This window comes from Trichosurus vulpecula, chromosome 1, assembly GCF_011100635.1.
Source record: "Trichosurus vulpecula isolate mTriVul1 chromosome 1, mTriVul1.pri, whole genome shotgun sequence".
Classification (NCBI taxonomy): Eukaryota; Metazoa; Chordata; class Mammalia; order Diprotodontia; family Phalangeridae; genus Trichosurus; species Trichosurus vulpecula.
In genome coordinates this window covers 474,202,917-474,223,217 of record NC_050573.1, presented here as the reverse complement: position 1 = coordinate 474,223,217, position 20,301 = coordinate 474,202,917, and the positions used below count along the sequence as shown (strand labels likewise).

The 20,301-nt window shown below is 35.6% G+C and overlaps 1 protein-coding gene across 2 annotated transcripts in view; it reads left to right on the top strand.

The window, feature by feature from the left end:
* The window catches only part of ST8SIA4 (ST8 alpha-N-acetyl-neuraminide alpha-2,8-sialyltransferase 4), a 139,285-nt gene that overhangs the window by 79,462 nt on the left and 39,522 nt on the right, over positions 1-20,301 (top strand). The window contains exon 4 of one of the 2 annotated variants that reach the window (XM_036768754.1): positions 3,476-3,769. The exons of the other annotated variant lie outside the window; for it this stretch is intronic. Coding sequence (XP_036624649.1) covers positions 3,476-3,769 — 294 coding nt within the window. The remainder of the gene's footprint in view (positions 1-3,475; positions 3,770-20,301) is intronic. 2 annotated transcript variants of the gene reach the window in all.

Below are 20,301 nucleotides of genomic sequence, written 5' to 3'. Positions count from 1 at the left end.
TGAAGCACATTTGCTTTCCTACATAAGTGCCTGAGGCATATGCTGGCTACTACAAACATTTGAATGTTATGCCTCTCAAGGAAAAAAAGAAATTTATGATTATAAGTCCACTCACAATCTTTCAATCCAGTTCATTTGCTTGCTTGTTGTGTTGAATTCCATATTGCTGCTACAAACCTAAGACCACTGGAGTGCAGCACAGCTGGTCTGGTTATTTTTGCTGTCTTAATGACTGCTCTGATTAATTGTGTGGCAGTCAACTAGCTATTAATATGACTGAAAAACTTGACTCAACCACAGAATCAGTAATTCAGGGGCATATGTTGATGTGACCTTAAATTTTAAGTTCAAAGAAAATGTTCAAAAGCTTCTACATTTTTAATAGTAAAATAATAGTAATAAACACTCATGATGATAATAGTAATTATTTCTAGCTATTATCATATACATTATTATTATTCCATTGTTCATACCATTTTTCTTAACCTAGGATCTCTTCCCTCTATCTATTCAAGTCCTACACTTCAGGCTTCATCAAGCTTTCTCCATGAAGCATACATAGCTAGATCCTTTCTTGGAATTACTTTTGCATACTACCAAACAGCATTAGATGCTATGTATTAATTTCTTCTGAGGCCTAAGTATGTCTTCTCAGCATTAACTGAGAAGGAGATAGGAGACTATCTTAGGGCCAGCCGGGCCAGGAGTCAGAAAGACTCCTCTTTGTGAGTTCAAATTCAGCCCCCGATACTAGCCGTGTGATCCTGGGCAAGTCACTTAACTCTGCTTGCCTCAGTTTCTCATCTGCAAGAAACCACTCCAATATCTTTGCCAAGAAAACCCCAAATGGGGTCACAAAGAGTTGAACATGACTGAAAAACGGCTCAGCAATGACAAGAGAATATCTTAATCTGCTGTCTATTCCTCACAATGCCTAGCTTATTTTCTGCATGTATAGGAACTTAATAATGCATCTTAATTGCTCGATGGCCTTTTGGGAGGTAAATGGAGGGAGTGGAGGAGGACAGATGCTAGGTGTTGTATGAGAATAAAATCAGTTTAATATCTAAGCCCTCATCTCAATACAGTGAAGTATCTCAATCACATTTATTTTCAATCATTGAATCATGGTATATCATTTCTAAGATGAAAACCCCAAAGAACTAAAGCTAAGTGATAAAATGACTTGGCCAATGTCATACAGCTAATTCCCGGCAGACTGACTTGTAGTTTATTGGTCTCTCCATTATATCATGCTATCTCTCCCTACAAGAAAATATTAGTTTATTTCATGTTCTCCAATATGGAAACATATTACTTTAAAATCTCACAGTGCTAAATGGTTGCATTCCTTGCCTACTTTTCATAGACATTTTCACATCAAATCAACAATATTATTGAGCTTTGGGAGGCAAATGAATAAAAATAAAACCCAAAGAACTTTGAAATATGAATAAGGCAAATAATGCTGAAGATCAAGAAGTAGATGGATGAAAATGGCAAAGTAAAAGATAAAACATGGGATCTTAGATCTGTTGACTCTGTAGTTATGGAGGAAATGAAGCAACAAATACTGTGTTTCCAGAGTGGAAATTTTGTGAAATGGAATTACTGAATTTCTATTAAAATAGAATGAAGGCAAAGGGATGTTTTCCTGACACGTGCACATAACCAAGATGTTAACAAGTTTTCTAATTTTTTCTCAATGGAAGAAGTAATTATAATAATGTGGGCACTCCCTGAATGCCTGAAATAATCAACTTGGATCAGGCTATGACATTTTTTCCTGATTATTGAAGAATTCTCTTTTTCCTCATTATTCATAGAAATAAAGTGATTTTATACCCAGTCGCTGTAAGTGGTGTACTGTTCTTTTCTAGTACCTTTCTTTTTGCAAGATTGAAGCTGTAGTGAGAAACTGAACCATAGGTTCAGGTTTGGAGGAGCAAAGTCTAAAGTTCATGGAAGCAAGAGATCAGAAGTCATACTAATATACGAATATATATATATACATATATATATATATGCATATATATACAGAAAGAGAGAGAGAGAAATTGGAAATGAATAATAACATGTAATAATTTGTGCTTTTTTCCTTCAGAGTCTGTGACTGGATATCCTAGTTTTTCTTTGCTTATTTTTGTGTGAAATGAAGGATGGGAAATTAGTTTTGCTTTTCATGTATACATATCTGAAAAAAGTTATGGCAGAGCATTAATTAACTTGAAAAAGACACATTGCATATTCAGATATTTTACTGGCCCACTATACACCTCTCTTTTTAATTGAAATTTGAGTGTTTTGAGAATGTATTTAGTGCAATGAAATCTATAAGAAAAAAACAAGCTGGAGATCTTAATATGCAGAAATACTTCAAAAATTGGAAGGGACGATTATGTTATTTCATTTATCACTCTAAAAATAACATGTACTCTATATTAAAGTGAGTTCAAATGTATTTAAACATTTTTTCCTAAAAGTTGCTTAAAAATATTTTAGATTTTATAATCAACTGACTGTGATTTAAATCTTATCCACCAAGGGTTTCTGTTCCAGGATCAGAGTTATTTCAGTTCACTGCTTGAAATAACACTTTTCAAGCCATGTATTGATGTTTCTTTTCTTGTAAGTTTTATCAACCAAAAAGCAGGTCCCCAGCTTAGGTCTTTGATAATTAAGGTGCCCTAAGGTGTGTGCTATTACAAATCCTCTGCTACTTAAAATCTCAAAGCAAGATATATATATATATATATATATATATATATATATATATACACATATATATATATATATATATATATATATATATATATATATTATTTTGATATCTCTAGTTTATCTCACTTCTACCACCTTCTCCAAATCTGCTACACCGGGCTTATAGAAGACCTTTGTGGATTAACATGAAAACAATGGTGCTTGAAACTATTCTTAAACTCTAGTTGTGCAAAATTGTTTTCATAAGTGTTTTATGTAAATTGTACAACTGACTGACTTGGGAAGGAATGCTGGCCTAGTTTATTCCATATAATATAGCATGCAATTTAGGTTACCTGTTTTCTAAAAATGACAAGAGTCCCTACTGGTTCGAGATCTTGCAGCTCAAATGATGATAGGCATTAAGGTTTTGTTAATGTATGAGTCAAAAGTGTCACTGGATAGCAAGTTGCATGAAAGTAATGAGTGATATTTTTAATAGTTATTTTCTGGATACAGATGCACATTTCAGAAGCTAATTTTTAAAATACTAGTTAGCCAGTCATCTTTAGGACCTTTGGAAAAGTAAATGGTGGGCCTGAGGTTTATTAAAACACTATGTAATACCATGCTGGGTACCATTGGTATTTTTTTCTTCACCTGGTATGAAACATCTTTGTATGTTCATTTCCAGCTCTTCTTTTCATGCATACCCCTATATGAGTGAATGTTTCATATTTATTTTTCATTTGTCCATTAATTTCTTCCTCTTCAGGTGCAATCTAGCTCCTGTGGTGGAGTTTGCTGCAGATGTGGGAACTAAATCTGATTTTATTACCATGAATCCATCAGTTGTACAAAGAGCATTTGGAGGCTTTCGGAATGAGAGTGACAGAGAAAAATTTGTGCATAGAGTAACTATGCTGAATGACAGTGTCCTTTGGATCCCTGCTTTCATGGTCAAAGGAGGAGAGAAGCATGTGGAGTGGGTTAATGCATTAATCCTTAAGAATAAATTGAAAGTGCGAACTGCCTATCCATCACTGAGACTTATTCATGCTGTCAGAGGGTAAGTGTCTGGAAAAGACTGGTCTGTCCTTGACACAATGGAACTCATAACTTAAAATTTTCCCTGGATGGAAAACAGCCTCAGTAAACTTTCAAATAGACTTTTTACTCCAAGCATTTTTATAGTAAGATTGTTCTTTTCATGAACTAAGACTTGGGTTGGTTGCAAGTATGTGTCCCTATACTTACCCTTTTTCAACAAAAGTGCTTGAATTTTAGAACTTCCTTTATACTACCTCAGGAAGAAAATATAGATTATATTGTTTCCCTATAACCAACTAAAATTAGACGAAAAACAACAACAACAAAAAAATCACAACATAATTGATGAGTTTTAAGTACGGAAAAGATAGCAGAAGTGCCAAATGGCTAGTGGGCAATATTGTAGAGACACAAGTGCTAGGCATATTTAAGAAGCAATTAAGTCCCATCTGTAGAAATAAGCCTACCAGTGAGAGAGAAGTCTGGCTGAGCTAATAATCCTTAATGCTTCCCCCCCAAAACGTCACAGATGCTGTCCTCATGAATTAAGCCAACATTTCCTTTCATTAAGGATAAGAAAAGAAAACAATAGAGAGACAGAGACAGACAGAGACAGAGAGAATGAAAAAATTCTTCTTAAGAAAGGGTACAGAGTGTCTATCTCAATGTTGCTTGCATTCCAGTGGTAGCTTAAACAAATACCTAGTAAGTAGGCCCAGACCCTAAATGCTATTGAGATGGTTTTCCAACCCCAGGAGTTGAGTAATTTAAATTAAGTCCAACTTCATGATTAAACAACTCTTATGAAATTCATTTTATTATCAAGAATTTCACTTCATAGCTGCAATTAGAATTGTATATAAGTTGGTTTGTTTTTTAATTACTCTTTTTTTGTCAAGGATTTCACCTATCCCTTGTTATAAACCTTTGAAAATTTCCCCATAGGAATGAATGTCTCTCAGTGCTATTTTTTGGGTCCCCACTTGACTGATAATGTATTTTTTCTCCGAATGTTTGAAAAGTGAGGTATCAATTAAGGAAGAGAAATTGTGTATGACAGAGAAATAATAACTACCTATGGTTTTTGTAACATATTACTCAAGCAACACCATTTGTTATGTAAAAATGGTGTAATCATCTGGAGAGTAATGGTAATCTTAAGGTTTGGAATGTAAGTACATTCTACATTAACTTGTTTAATCCTTACAACCACTTTGTGGGGAAGTTTGATCACTCTAGGTATTCTCTTTAAACTTTGGGGGTATTTAACCTGAGGTTGAATGATTTTTTAAAATACTTATTTTCATAACTGTATTTTGCTATGATTGATTTCCATTGTAATCTTATGTATTTGAAAACATTTTGAGAAGTAGTTCATAGGCTTTGCCAACCTGCTTCAGGATTCCATGACACATGCAAAAATTGAAGAACCACTACAGTAACACAAATGAAAACAAGTATTCATGGAGGAGCACATTTGAGCCTGGATCTCTTATTCTTACAATGATAGCCATCCTTCTTGCTCTCCAGGTGTGGGGAACCTGTGGTCTTGAGGCCACATGTGGCCTTCTAGGTCATTGGCTGTGGCCCTTTGAGTGAATCCAAACTTCACAGAATCAAATCCCTTTGATAAAAGGATTTGTTCTAAACTTAGACTCAGTCAAAAGGCTGTATCCAAAGACCTAGAAGGCCACATGTGGCCTCGAGGCTGCAGATTCCCCACCCCTGCTAGCCTCATGAATCTTCTATAGCCTTTTAATATTATGCATGTTGCAACATACATTACCCAAGTAATATCAGTTGTCATATAAAAAATGATATTTACCTGGAGAGAAGTAATAACTGATATCCAAGTACATATATAATGTTTCCGTATTGCAGAGCTGATAGGTAGGCTTCTGGGAGATTTAGTGCAAAGATACCTTCCTTCAGTCAGCAGAGTTTTCTCAATACATCCCCCCCACCCCTGTAGCACTTCTGGATGCTGGGGTGTATACATATGAACATACTCCTATATTCAATGTTAGAAGTGATAGGCACAGGATATTTCCCAAACACAGTGAATGGCAAAATGACTTGCTTAGAGGCTGTGTGGTGCAGTGGAAGATGTTCTCTATCTCTAGAGTCTGTTGAGGCGGATTTGAATCCTGGTTATGTATGGGACCTTGAGCAAAGTCATTTCACTTATCTTAGCCTTAGTTTCCTCACCTGTAACATGACAGGATTAGACTACTTGACCTCTAAATTCACAATCCCACAGATTAAATCATTACTCCATTTTAGAGATGGGAAGAAAGGGAACAAGCTTGTATTAAACACCTACTATATTCCAGGCAACATACTTTACAGATATTATCTCATTTGAGCCTCACAACAGCTCTGAGAGGTAAGTGCTGATATTATCACCATATTTAGTTGAGCAAACTGAAGGAAACAGGTTAAGTGACTTACCCGGAATCACACAGCCACTGAGTGTTTGAGGCCAGATTTGAACTCAGGTGTTCTTGACTCTGTCCAGGGCAGTGATCTAGCCACGGCAACACCTAGCTGATTAGGGAAACTAATGCTCACAGAAGTTAAATGATTTGTCCATGGTGACAAATCTAGTTTATACAAAAGAAGGAATTTGAAACCAGGTAGCCCTAGCCTGAAAACCCAGTATCCTTTTCTGTAATACCATACTGCCTTTCAATGTATAACCATTCACAGTGTTGGGAAAATGCTTTATCTCCATCATGTCTGACATTTCAGTATTAATTTTTCTCCCATGTCTATCAGTCTCTCTTTTCCTCCTCCCCTCACTGCTCCCTCCCACACACATACCTTGTACTTCCATTAGTTTTAGACAGAGAGGATTTTTTTATAACATTCTAAAGAAAATTTTGTAAAATACTGAACTCTGCATTGTCTAGCTGGGCAGGAAACTAATGATAAATGATAAGGTTGATCTGATTTAGAGCTAAATACACCTTAAAGTTTTATTAATGTTTCTCAGTGCATTCCTACCACTGAAAAATGAAAAGAAAAGCATCATGGAGTCTGAGCTAGCTCAGCAAGTTGAAAGGCTATGCAAAGTTTTGTACGATTACTAAGATTACATCCAGTAATGCTTTGCAACAAAGGCAAAACCACCTCTGATCTCTAGTATAAATGGATTCAGTAAGAGCTTTTCTCTCAAATTTTGCACAGTAGCAAAGCCATTTAGAAAATAATTAGTACATCACAGCACTAAATTTATTTTTATTCTGTTCACTTTTCTTCCAAACCCAACGTGAATCTAAGCTGTTTCATGGAGTCCTGAGAGGCTTATTCCAAGGAGTGATACTTCTAAAACTCTCCCCTGGGGAAGCCAATATTGTACTTCTTATGCTAGTAGTTTGAGATAATGTTGAGCTGAGCCAAGCTGGAGTTGGAGCTCAAGTCTCTTCCAGCTTCACAGGTGGCCCCTCAGTTTGTTGCTATTGTGTTGGGAGAGCTACTACTCCCCCTTTATGAGCCAGTTGATTGAGGAAGTCCTTTGCTGTAGCCAAGTGTAAGATATAGCTCTAGAGAGGCAGTATATATGATGATGCGTATAAAATAAATCAAGCAGAGAAAGTACCCACAGCTCCCTTCCAACATGGAAATAGAAGGGAAAATTGTTCACACAGTATTTGTGAAAGGCAGCACATAACTGTTTCAACAGATAATGTACTCTAGCTACTTGAAACCATGTATATAGAGAGCTGCATGAAGCCCCGAGAAAGAAAACAAGGAAGTATGAATCACTGATGAAACAAAAGATGAACGGGACTTTAAAGGAAGCTTAAAGCTCTCCAAGGCCTGTTCTTTAAGTATCTTTTTATATCTCATTTGTGTTTGTTATCAACAAGTTCTGTGATAAATACAGTTTAACAAAATAGGATCACCCAGAGTGTTTCATTTCCTTTGTTGATGAATAAAATTTGATGACCTTCCTGAAGGTTTTAGGGATCCCAGAACAAACATTTTCAGTCCACACATAATCACAATGCTGAAGTCAGAATACCTTTTAATCAGTACTATATAGAAAGCTCAAGTAATTAAGAAAGTAATCACAAATAACTTCTCTTTAAAAACACACACATAAATGCACAGCCATCTTTTTGGCCTTAGGGTGTCATCTCAGAAGCTTTCATATTATCAAAATTCATTATTTAAACTCAAGTTCCAAGCAGCATAATTGTTTTCTATCTCTAAACTACCATTCATATTAAATTGTTGGGTGTTTAAATTTATCTCTCCGTATAAGACTATTAGTCACATAAGTCAATATAATTCTTGCTACTTTTTATATTAGTGAAATCTTTCCAAAGTCCTGTTAAATGGAATGGGAAGAGACATTTATAATTTTAATTGGAGCTAAAGTTGAAAGTTTTGAAAGGCAAATATAGACAATAAAAATTCTGCATGAGGTCCATTCAGGATAGAGACCATTGAAATTTTTATGGAGGGCATGAGGGGAAGGTCAATATTTATATATCAAAGAACCAATAGAAGAATGGAAGATCTACTTCAGGTAAAATAATAAACTCACCAGCAAATAAAAGGAGATTTAGCTGATAGCTCAAACTGGAATTTTGCAAACAGAGTAGGAACTAACCGCATAGCTACAGGGCTGAAATAAATGGGTTGGGGCAGCAGCAATAAGCTGAGTCAGAAATTATCCTGTCATTAATCACCTACACTAAGTTTTTGAGATCTTAACTAACTTCAGAAAGGCTTTAGCTATGATGGCAGTACTAAAATTGCCTTTATTACAAAGTTCTGTCTCTTCTTGGATCCTCTTTCTCTTAACAGGGGGAAAAAACCAATGGCATTACTGCTCTTTTTTCTTATTACTCTGCTTTATTTATTCACGTATAGATAAGGTGAATGCCCAGACGCTTAGTACCATTATCTAGTCTTGGTCTGTTGTGATTTCTACTTTTCTACTCTTACTGTCCTTATCAAATTGTCCTTGATCCTACATTTTTTTCCCCTCTCACCAGTCCATCCCTAGCAATTATTCTAAATTCAGAGTCCATCAGGGAAAGTGAAAATCAAGACTGATTTCTCTGGCAGGTGTGTATTAACATGTTCCCAATGCAAACTTGTCGGAAGAGAGTGCCCTATTTGTTAGCTTAGCTTCCTGGTATTCTAAGTAGCAAAGTTACTTTATAACTCTTAGTTTCACTCAGTCATGCAGCTGGGAAACATTGTGAAAAATGGTGTGTAAGTTAACTTACTCCAACTATATGTGGTAAATGTCTAGTATCTGATCTGAAGCTTCAGGGTCAAATAGGGGAAAAGTGGGAAGACTGTGAGAGAAAATAAAAAGAGTTGACAACTAGGGAAATTCCTCTAAGGAAAAAAGAAGACAGATTGCCTATAACAGCTCTAAAAGATAGTTTTCTGGTTACATCTTTGTCCCTAATTTGGGACTGGGTGTGGCACAATCTCTCTAATAACCCCTAGAAGTACAAACTAGAATTTAAAATGACCATAGACCAAAAGGAAGAACGCACATCCAGAGACTATAACTTGTGACTCACTACATTAAGATTTTTTATTTTACCAATGCAAGAGAGTATTCTACACCTCAGCCCCAGGCAAGGTAACTATCAAGATGTTCTATGCCCTTATAACTTTTATCAACTGAAAACATATATCTGATTGAATTGTAGAATCGATCAATCAATGGCATAAGATAGGTGTTAGCAATTTCTAGCTGCCTCTGGATGATTTGAATCCATCAATCAATCAAAGGCATAAATTAGGTGAAATCAACCTACTTAAACAAGTTTGAAAAGAATGGATTGCTTGCAGCATTTTGTATGTATGTATCAGAGAAAAAAGATTCCAGCAGATATATGCCAGCAATTATGTGAGTCAAATATTGTTGATTGCAGGTTTCTTGTGCAGCAAGGGAGTGAGGGGTGGGGTGAGCTCAGAGACCTTATCATTGGGGAAACTGCGAGTAACGGTGCATCCACTTGGTAGCTGAGAGAGGACAAATAAGAGAGACGGAGAAAAATGCAGTTCTGGACTCTAAAAGGGTCTCAACCTTTGGAGCCCAGCAGGGAACTTCACAAATCCAAGAGGGAACTTCGTGGGACTTCACAAATGTCACAAAGACCTTGCATCCAACCAGGAGCTATTCCCCCTTTGCTACATTTGCTCTTTAAGCTGCCGCCCACTTTTCACTAAATTCTGTGTGGACTTAGGAGAGGGTATAACACCATTTTCTGAACAAGTTTTACACCAACTATTGTCATTATTACCATCTTAGCAAATATGTTTCTTAAAACTAATAAACTCTAGCTGATTAATTAATAATCAATGTACAGCACAAAATGGGGGCTTGTGAGCAACAATATTAGAGAAGCCTCCTGATCCCTTAGCTTATGTCTAGAACCCCTAAATGAAACACAATCAGCAACCCTCTGGGGTTTTTAAACCCTCTAGGTAAAACCATCTTGTTTTCCTGAGAGTGAGCCTAGAACTTTAATTGTACCAGACAATTGCAGCTAACTAGTTAGGTTTTACCTCCACCTATATCTCCTTAGAACTTTAGGTCAAGCCATGTCTAAGTTCCATGCAAAAATGAAAACTCACCTTTTCTTTTCTTTTTTTTTATTAAATTTATTAATTTAACATATTTAGTTTTCAGCATTGATTTTCACAAGAGTTTGAATTACAAATTTTCTCCCCATTTCTACCCTCCCCCCCACTCCAAGATGGCATATATTCTGGTTGCCTTGTTCCCCAGTCAGCCCTCCCTTCTCTCACCCCACTCCCCTCCCATCCCCTTTTCCCTTCCTTTCTTGTAGGGCAAGATAATTTCTGCGCCTCATTGCCTGTGTATCTTATTTTCTAGTTGCATGCAAAAAACTTTTTTTTTTGTTTTTGAACATCTGTTTTTAAAACTTTGAGTTCCAAATTCTCTCCCCTCTTCCCTTCCCACCCACCCTCCCTAAGAAGTCAAGTAATTCAGCATAGGCCACATGTGTATCATTATGTATAACCCTTCCACAATACTCGTGTTGTGAAAGACTAACTATGTTTTGCTCCTTCCCAACCCATCCCCCTTTATTGAATTTTCTCCCTTGACCCTATCCCCTTTCGAAAGTGTTTGTTTTTGATTACCCCCACCCTCATCTGCCCTCCCCTCCATTATCCCTCCCTTTTTTATCTTCTTCCCTCTTCTTTCCTGTGGGGTAAGATACCCAATTCACCTTTTCTCTTTAAAGTATTTTCAGACTGAAAATACCTTAGCTGTCCTCAGTAAACTTTCTAGTTCCTGGCTACTGTGGATATCAGGAAATTTATTATGTAGCATTTTCCTGTTGCTTTTAATTCACTTGGTCTCCATTTAAGGATTTCCTGATGCCTGTAAACAATTCAGTCTTCTGGACTAAAGAATGAATGATTAAATTTAGATTACTGATACGAGCAGAAAATTCTATTTATGCTTACTAAATAATAATGTCTAAGCTTATGTTTACTATTTCAATATCCTCTTTCATGTAGAAGGTGAGAGTGAGAGAAGAGTTTTCAAGGATGTGTATGCAAGTGACATTTTACTACTTCCTGAAAAAATTGGTCTTGAAAAATTTTAAAAGCTAATATAACTTCAGCATGCAATAAATTCATTGAACCTGTGTAATAAATGTGTATATGTTGCTGTGACCTTACTCAAAGCCTTTCCAACATAGAATCTGCAGAACTTGTTTCCATCATCAGAATAGGACTTTTGGTAGGATAGATTTAGGAATATAATTATAGCATAACCATGCCAAGTAGAGAAAAGACATATAAAAAAGATTTCTTTCAAGAAATAATGTTTTTCCCCTCATTTTTGAGGGTTTCAACCCTACTTCTTTGACAGGAATAATGACTCATCATATGGCATTACTGTGTTCTCAGTTAATCTGATAGATATATTTACAAAGATATACTTCTCTCTTGATAAGGTACTTGTGTTGTAGCTGAATTTTCTAAAGAGCAATTCCTACCTCCCCAAACAGTATCTGTTCAATATCCACTAACTTAAGCTCATAGTGTAGCCCCTTATTGGCAAGGGGAGTGATAGGATTTTTTTTCAAGTAGAAGGAGAGACTAAAAGATGGGAAATGGAAACCTGTTATATGGGAGAAACTCTAACTTTTGAGCCCCATAGAGAGAAAGCAGATGGGGTGTGTGTGTGTGTGTGTGTGTGTGTGTGTGTGTGTGTGTGTGTGTGTGTGTGTGTGTGTGTGTGTGTGTGTGTGTGTCAGGAGAACGGGTGACACCACTTGATTGCAAATGAATGGAGTTGTCATTTCAAACAGAATATCATCTTCAATAGTCAGAACTTTATATGGCTCACTGATCCAATTAAAGAGCAATCTACCTAGAATGGGTTTTGTTTGAGGTTTTCCCTTCACTGCTGCTGCTATTGGTACTCTGGCAAAATAATATTGATTAAATTTAGGAGTGCTGTGCTTTTTTAAAACTTTATTTGCTCTCTATATTTTTATAATACATACATACTTTTAGAAAGAGAAAAATAAGATGACATGTATTGCATTCTGAGAAAATGTTTGATATAAAAATATTAACCATGCATTAAGGGAAGGGAAAAAGAAAAGCAATGGACCAATAACCCTAGAACTAACTATGAACCTATACTGAAATTCTTTCTGTCTCTGTCTCTTTGTCTGTCTGTCCATCTCTCTCAATGTCATGAAGAAAAGCATCATAGGAATTAAAACGAGATTAAATCAGTGTCCCACTTTCTACGTACCTCCTCCTTCTTAAACTTATCTCTTTTATGCTGGGAGTTTTGCTTTCTTAAACTTGGAGTCCAGTTGTATGATTACATATACACTTTTCACTCTGGCCTCCTTAAGAGGCAAAGTTCTCTAGTCAGAAGAACCATGCCTTTGTGATTCAGAGTTAGATTTATGAGCAGATAGAATGACAAGAACCCCTCCCTCCAAAAAAAGCATTCTCCTATCTGCTACTTTGAGACCTGAAATTTATGACATATTTAGAGATAACAGCTTAAAATAATAACGATGATGATGATGATAGCCCCATTGCAAGAAGGAACATGTTACATCTTCCAAAGACCATAGGTTGTAGAGCCATTGCCAATGGACTTGTATTTGTTGAGGGAGATTTTCCTACCAGAAGGTCCCCATACTGGTAATATCGAAACTCACATACTCCCTGCCCAGCTTCCCATCTCTACAAAGTGGAGTATAAGTGACTCATGCTGAATACTTACCTCAGAGCTAGTTTGCATTTAGGAAAGAAGGAAAGGACATAGAGTTACTAAGGAAACTAAGGAATAGGAAATTTTGCGGGGGGGAAGATAATAAGAGACTGGAGAAAGGAAAGAAAGAAAAGTCTGATTAGGAATACAAATTTAGAAAGAAAACTCTGATTAGGAATACAAATTTAATCTTCTTTATAAGGTTTGATCAAGCCTGGCCCTGTTTTGATTCATACCATGGTCCTTTATAAAAGATGTAAAGCCTCAGGTTTTACAGTCATTCATGATGTTTACTGCCAGCTAGTGGGAGTGCCTGGCACTACCCTGGCCTACCCTTTCTCTAGTGTATTCTATCATGGTGTCGAGCACAGGCTCTGTCTACCACATCAAGTTTTGAGTTGTCTTTTCAGATTAAAGGAGAGCAAAGAAAGTCTGTTAAAGTCAGGATAGTTTATGAGAACAGTTTATGGAGTGAGCATGTCCGTTGTACTCCATTCTCCTGGTCCAACATACTCATAGTCCCTGTTTTATTTTTAGTAATGAGAAATATTTTCCAGGGACACATTTTACTATCAGTGACTATTTTATGATGAGAATTCACTAAACATAAAAAGTACTTAAAGGGTTTAATTTCAGAGATTATAAATTTCCATTATAAAATACAGCATTGTCTAACTACTGTGCATATATATTTATAGTGCTTGCATTATTTTCTTCATTTTACTTATTTTAAAGCACACTATAATAGAAAATGTTATTCACAGTTTTAGCATTTCTCTACTTTTTCTAATGGGGAAAAAGAGTAGGAATGTTGACAGTTCTCATTCCTATAGACTTCTTCCCAAGGACAGTAAAGAAAAAAAGTGTGCTTGGGCTTCATTCCATAACAGTTCAGAAAAATTTGCAGAAATTAAATTAGGATTATAGTGCAATACAATAGAGTCTGTGATTAATGATTATGAAAATTATTCAGTTACATGAAGGCATCTGTGCCAGAATTATAGTAAATTTTCTGTAAAGGTCATATCTTTAGAAATGATTTAACAGTTACCTTTAGCTTACTCTGAAATGATCAAAAATGCATAATATACACTGCTGTCTGTAATGTTGCAACTTGAAGTAACTTATCCTTAAGTTTACTCCTTTTATTTCTCAAACGGATGTGTTTAAAATTATTGATTGAAATTAAAATTCTTTCTTGCATTTTACTCCATGTTCTCTAATACTCAGAAAACTTTGCAAGAAATTGATTTAGAGTGCAACAGTCACAATATGACAGGTCATTCTGTGACCCAAATATTTTGACAGTATTACTTGAAAAAATGTACACCCATTTAAAATATTAAAGGCAGAACTTAAAAGTAATAATGATAATAATTAAGAATTGAAGAAGCTAACCAAAACTTCTCTATATCTTTCAGTGCTTAACAGTTTGAATCAATGAAGAACAATAAATGGTAGAATTCATAGGTGCTCAAGTCAAATAACGTACCAACATTAATGAAAGTTAGTTCTCCAAAGAGTGATTGCTAAAAACATTTTTCACGATGTTCAGCTAGCAAATCTTCCTTCCACTCCCCCTCCCCCCAAACTTGGAACATATGCCTATGGCAGAAATTCTTTCAAGTACAAAATTAAGTTAGCTGAATACTTTTGAAACAAAAAATCAACAAATAATATGTTTCATGCAGACATCTTAGTAATGCACAATGCATAGCATTTCTATCTCAGAATAATAAGAAAGTAGAAATTTTCCGGGAAAAAAATTTCATTGAATCAATAAGATACTTCTGTCACATAATTACACCAAAATTTCAGCGGATATTAGTTCAGTTGCCTTTCATAGCTCACATATATTCTGTACATAGTTTTCTTTGAATAATTCCCAAACAGCACCTGAATTTTCTGCTTTCCCTTCTGAGCCCAGAAAGTACCTCCTTTTTAATGCTACATTCTATCTTGGAACATGCTGGCAGACATATACAAAAAAAATTCAAATTCCAGAATGGGATGGAAATTGATATGAGGAATCTAGAAGGATTTGTGCCATAATTGTAAAGTGAAATAACTCAAGTAAATTCCTGCTAATGGTAAGAAATATATTGTCAAAGGAATTTTTGCTTCTTTAACCTATGTCTATTTCTCCTGACTCCTCATTTCTCCAATTACCTTCTTCTGGATTTCCCAACTTCTACTCAGTATACTGAGAAAATGAGTTTCCTGGTTCCCCACTATGCCAAGCATGTTAATGAATTTTGAAGGATTCTGTGACTGGGAAGAGAGAAGGTATAAGAATAGAGAACAGACCTCTGATTTATTGCTATAGTGCACTCCAGGTAAGGAATTTCCTCCAGCAGTGCAGGTTAACACATCTGCATCTTCTAGTCTCAGAAAGTGGTCCAGAACACTACTTGCCCAGAATCACACAGGTATTATATGTCAAAAGGATGACTTAAGTGTAGGTTTTCCCATTCTCGCTTGGAGACCAGCTCTAACTACACTGTGCCACACTTGGGAAAGGAAAGGAAATGTTTTGGAAAACAGAAGAGACAGAATTAGCCAAGACAAGACACTATTAAACTTCTTTTTCAATTTGTCTTCTATTGATTCTATGTAGAAGCAAAAGTTTAATTTTATTCTTTCTACTACTGCCTTAATGAAAGTCCTGATGAAAATAGAAGCTTTTATTTTTTTTCTTTTTTTAGAAAATTTATTTAATATATTTAGTTTTCAGCATTGATTTTCACAAAAGTTTGAATTACAAATTTTTTCCCCATTTCTACCCTCCCCCACTCCAAGATGGCATATATTCTGGTTGCCCCATTTCCCAGTCAGCCCTCCCTTCTGTCACCCCACTCCCCTCCCATCCCCCTTTCCCTTCTTCTCTTCTAGGGCAAGATAAATTTCTGTGCCCCATTGCCTGTGTATCTCATTTCCTAGTTGCATGCAAAAACTTTTTTTGTTGTTGTTGTTTTTGAACGTCTGTTTTTAAAACTTTGAGTTCCAAATTCTCTCCCCTCTTCCCTTCCCACCCACCCTCCCTAAGAAGGCAGGCAATTCAACATAGGCCACATGCTTATCATTATGTAAAACCCTTCCACAATACTCATGTTGTGAAAGATTAACTGTGTTTTGCTCCTTCCTAACCTATCCCCCTTTATTGAATTTTCTCCCTTGACCCTGTCCCTTTTCGAAAGTGTTTGTTTTTGGTTACCTCCTCCCACCGTCTGCCCTCCTTTCTATCATCCCCCCTTTTTTATCTTCTTTCTGCTTCTTTCCTGTGGGGTAAGATACCCAATTGTGTGTGTATGGTATTCCCTCCTCAGGTCAAATCCAATGAGAGCAAGATTTACTCATTCCCCCTCACCTGCCCCCTCTTCCCTTCCTACAGAACCACTTTTTCTTGCCACTTTTATGCGAGATAATTTACCCCATTCTATCTCTCCTTATCTCCCTCTCTCAATATATTCCTCTCTTATCCCTTAAATTGATTTTATTTTTTTAGATATCATCCCTTCATATTCAACTCACCCTGTGCCCTTTGTGTATGTGTGTGTGTGTATATATATATGTATATATATACCTACATATATACATACATAGACACACACATATGTATATATATGTATACATACACACACACACACACACATATATATATGCATATTCCTTTCAGCTACTATGATATTGAGGTCTCATGAATCATACATATCATCTTTCTATGTAGGAATGTAAACAAAACAGTTCAACTTTAGTAAGTCCCTTATGATTTCTCTTTCTTGTTTACCTTTTCATGCTTCTCTTGATTGTTGTGTTTGAAAGTCAAATTTTCTATTCAGCTCTGGTCTTTTCACTGAGAAAACAGAAGCTTTTAAAATCAGATATAGGCATATGAGACCTTTGCACAGAATATACTATAAATGTTTCAATATGCCAACCTCCATTTCAGTCTACAAAGCAAGGGGGATATGTGGCATTTATCTCTGGCAGCTGGAGAGTTGGAAAATGATTTTGCTCGTTTCCCAGCAGTAAAACTCACAGTGAAACAGACTACCCCAGAAATTTGTCACCAACTTCTGTATCCTCCCCTCTATTATTTGTGTGGTATTGTGGGGTTTCCAACCAAGCTCCTTAACTGTGATGTTTCTGGTGGTAGTTGTGAGGGAAATTACAAAGTTAAAATGAGCCTTTCTGGCACAATGACCTTTCCATCAAAAACATAGATCTCATTTATTAAAATATTTGCTTTTTATTATATGTCATTGCAGTATAAATTAACCAATATAAATTCAGTGACAACAGCATGACACATAGAACAGCAAAATCAATAGCTTTTATAGTATTAATCTGTTCTGGTTTATTATATTTATCAAATGCTAGTGTGCATAATAGATATTTTGTATAATAATCTGTTTAAATAGAAGCTCTAAATATTATTGACTAAAAGGAAAAGTGCTTAAATTCTCATTACGGAGGTTGGCCTTGAAAAAGCTACCAGATAAGATTCAGATTTTAACCTTTATGGTCTCTGTCAAATGGTATTTACTTTATGCTCCATATTTTGTAGTCTGAACTTCACTTTGTGTCTAAAAAGTAAATTCTCTTAACCTCATTCATAATGGGTTTGACATAGCACAGTTCATCACATTGTGATTTCTCTGTTACGAATTTTCAAAAGCATTTTGACAGAAGTTTAAGTAGTTTCCCTTTTTAGGGGACTCTCTCTGTACCATTGACATTGGCTTCCCTGCAGGGACAAATTTCCTATATAGATCTGATAAACATAACATATCACAGCTATTTACTATGAAACAAATGAAAAATTAATGCTGGTAGGAAAGACTAGAGCTAACTGGGATGGATGAAATTAATTTTCACCTTAGTAATAACAGTATAATTAGGAAGAAATAAAAAGTAATTCATGTAAACCTTGTAAATAGAAAAAGAAATAATCATAATATAATGATACTTTCTTTTTTATAATACCTGTTTATAAAAAGAGTAACTGAAGCAGGATGTATTAGAGACCATTTTATAATGATTGTTCAATCGCTAATTCTCAAACTTTCATGTTGCATTTATACTCAGTTTTGTAGAACTAATTGGTTTTCGAGTTCAAGTCTCACTCATTGAAAAAAGGAAATAGCTGTGCACTGCAGAAGTAGTTCTCTTTTCATAAAATGGTTGCTTCTCCTGTCTCTCAACTGGTTAGATGATACATGATTACACTTCTTCCAGTCTCACTTAGCTATGAGGAAGTTAAAACTGAAATATAAGCTGTGCCATTTGGCCTTTGGTTATCTCCTTACTCATAAGCATACTCCACAGACAAGAACTGCCCTTGTTAAAGTTCAGTTGATGTCATTGCCATCACAGAACAGGCACCTTTTTATTATATTTGGTTATATCTAACAGAAATCAGTCTTATAATGGAAGACAATGAACTTGTCAGGGAAAGCAATGCAGGTCACTTTTAAAGGTGGATGTGTCACTGGAAGCCTTATAAATTCATTCACCTCATTGAATTCTGTACCGTGGTAACTAAGCCTTCTAAATCATGTCATTCCATTTGAGGAAGATAGCAATCCAGAGCCACAGAGACATAGAGAATATCTGTAATGTCGTTAATTCCCTTGTAAGAGTGAGAGAGACAATAAAGACGAGACAAGAGTTACCGATTTAACCTCTGGATGATGTAGAATGGACTAACTTCTAAACACAAGTAAAAGGTACCTGTTTCTTAAATTCACTGTTCAGAGGGCTTGAAGGTTTAGTTTATCTGGACTAAGGAATGTGACAGCACTAAGTGGCAGAATTAGCTACAAATAACTCCAACAGGTTCACTTTACCCTTGGAGGGTTTCTTGTGATAGAATTATCATTGCACATGGTTGTGGAGGCAGGTAGGTGGCTCAGTGGATAGAGTGCCGGGCCTGGAGTCAGGAAGACCTGAATTTATATCTGAATTAAGATACTCACTAGCTTTGCGGCTCTGGGCAAGTTACTGTTTGCCTCATTTTTCTCATCTGTAAAATGAGCTAGAGAGGGGAATGGCAAGCCACTATAATGTGTTTGCCAAGAAAATCCCAAATGGGGTCACAAAGAGTCAGACACAACCGAACAACAACAAATGGTTGTGTACTGGGGAAATTATTCTGAACATGCTTCTTGAAATTACCTTTTCTTTTGCCACACTAAGGGGCATGAAAACAACTTGAACTGTTCTATATTATGTATGGATGTAAAGAATAGTTAGTTGGGGGGAAGGTGTGATCAGACAGAGTTGGTGATAAGGGAAGATAGAAGAGAAAGATAGAATTTGGTTCTTAATTTCCAATAGGAATGAAGCTATAAAGATAAAATGTCATAACATCTGTAATTTCATCAGTATAGATTCTTCCACCAATAGAAATAATAATCCTACCTGTCTTGGTAAACACTCTACATAGTATTTCTGTGGCTAAAATTTAAAGAAAAAAAGTCACCTGGTAGTCCTTCTTTTGATATTAAAACTCTTGAAAATAGACCCAACAAGAGTATTATCAGGTCATACTCTAAGCCTTTACAACTTAGAAGAAACTGCAACATCTTCCATTCTATAGGCACAGTTTTCTAGTACCCAGAATCACCTCCACATGAATTAGAATTAGTGAAGCATCCAAGCAAATAGCACTGGAAGAATAAAAAGGGAAGAACATTATACTGAAATCACTTAAATACATGAAGCTTGTGGGGATAATAAGATTTCTTTTTTCTGATAACACATTTCCATCTTAAAGGAAGAGAGTGTTTGTAAGAAAAGGATAAAACATCAGATTTGAATTTATGAAATGTATTGTTTATTCCAATTTCTGCCCTGGTTGTCTAAATGACCTTTCATATCTCATGCTGACTCATTTCATTTTTTCTGACTGGAAATTCAAAATAATAGTTATGCTTATTTCTTGTATATTTAAAATAGGAATTTTTTGGGAATTAGTAAAAGAATAACTGAAAACTCCCTTCTGTCTTTTTTAAAAGTAACTATCAGTAGTAGGAGGTGTGATAGTGTTAGTGGTAGTAGTAATAAAAGTATAACTACAATGTATTTTGTTTTAAAGTTCATGCATGGTAATTAAAGTTTTTTTTTAGGCTACAGCCTTTGTAAAATCATTTCCTTTTTTCCAAGATAATCTGATAACCACTCTTGTCAAAATTTTAGTAGCATCACTGTGTAGGAAATGCATAAGTACTTCTCATCTAAAACGAGCATCTAAAATCCAAACTTATTTTGGATTAAAATTTGTTACAATG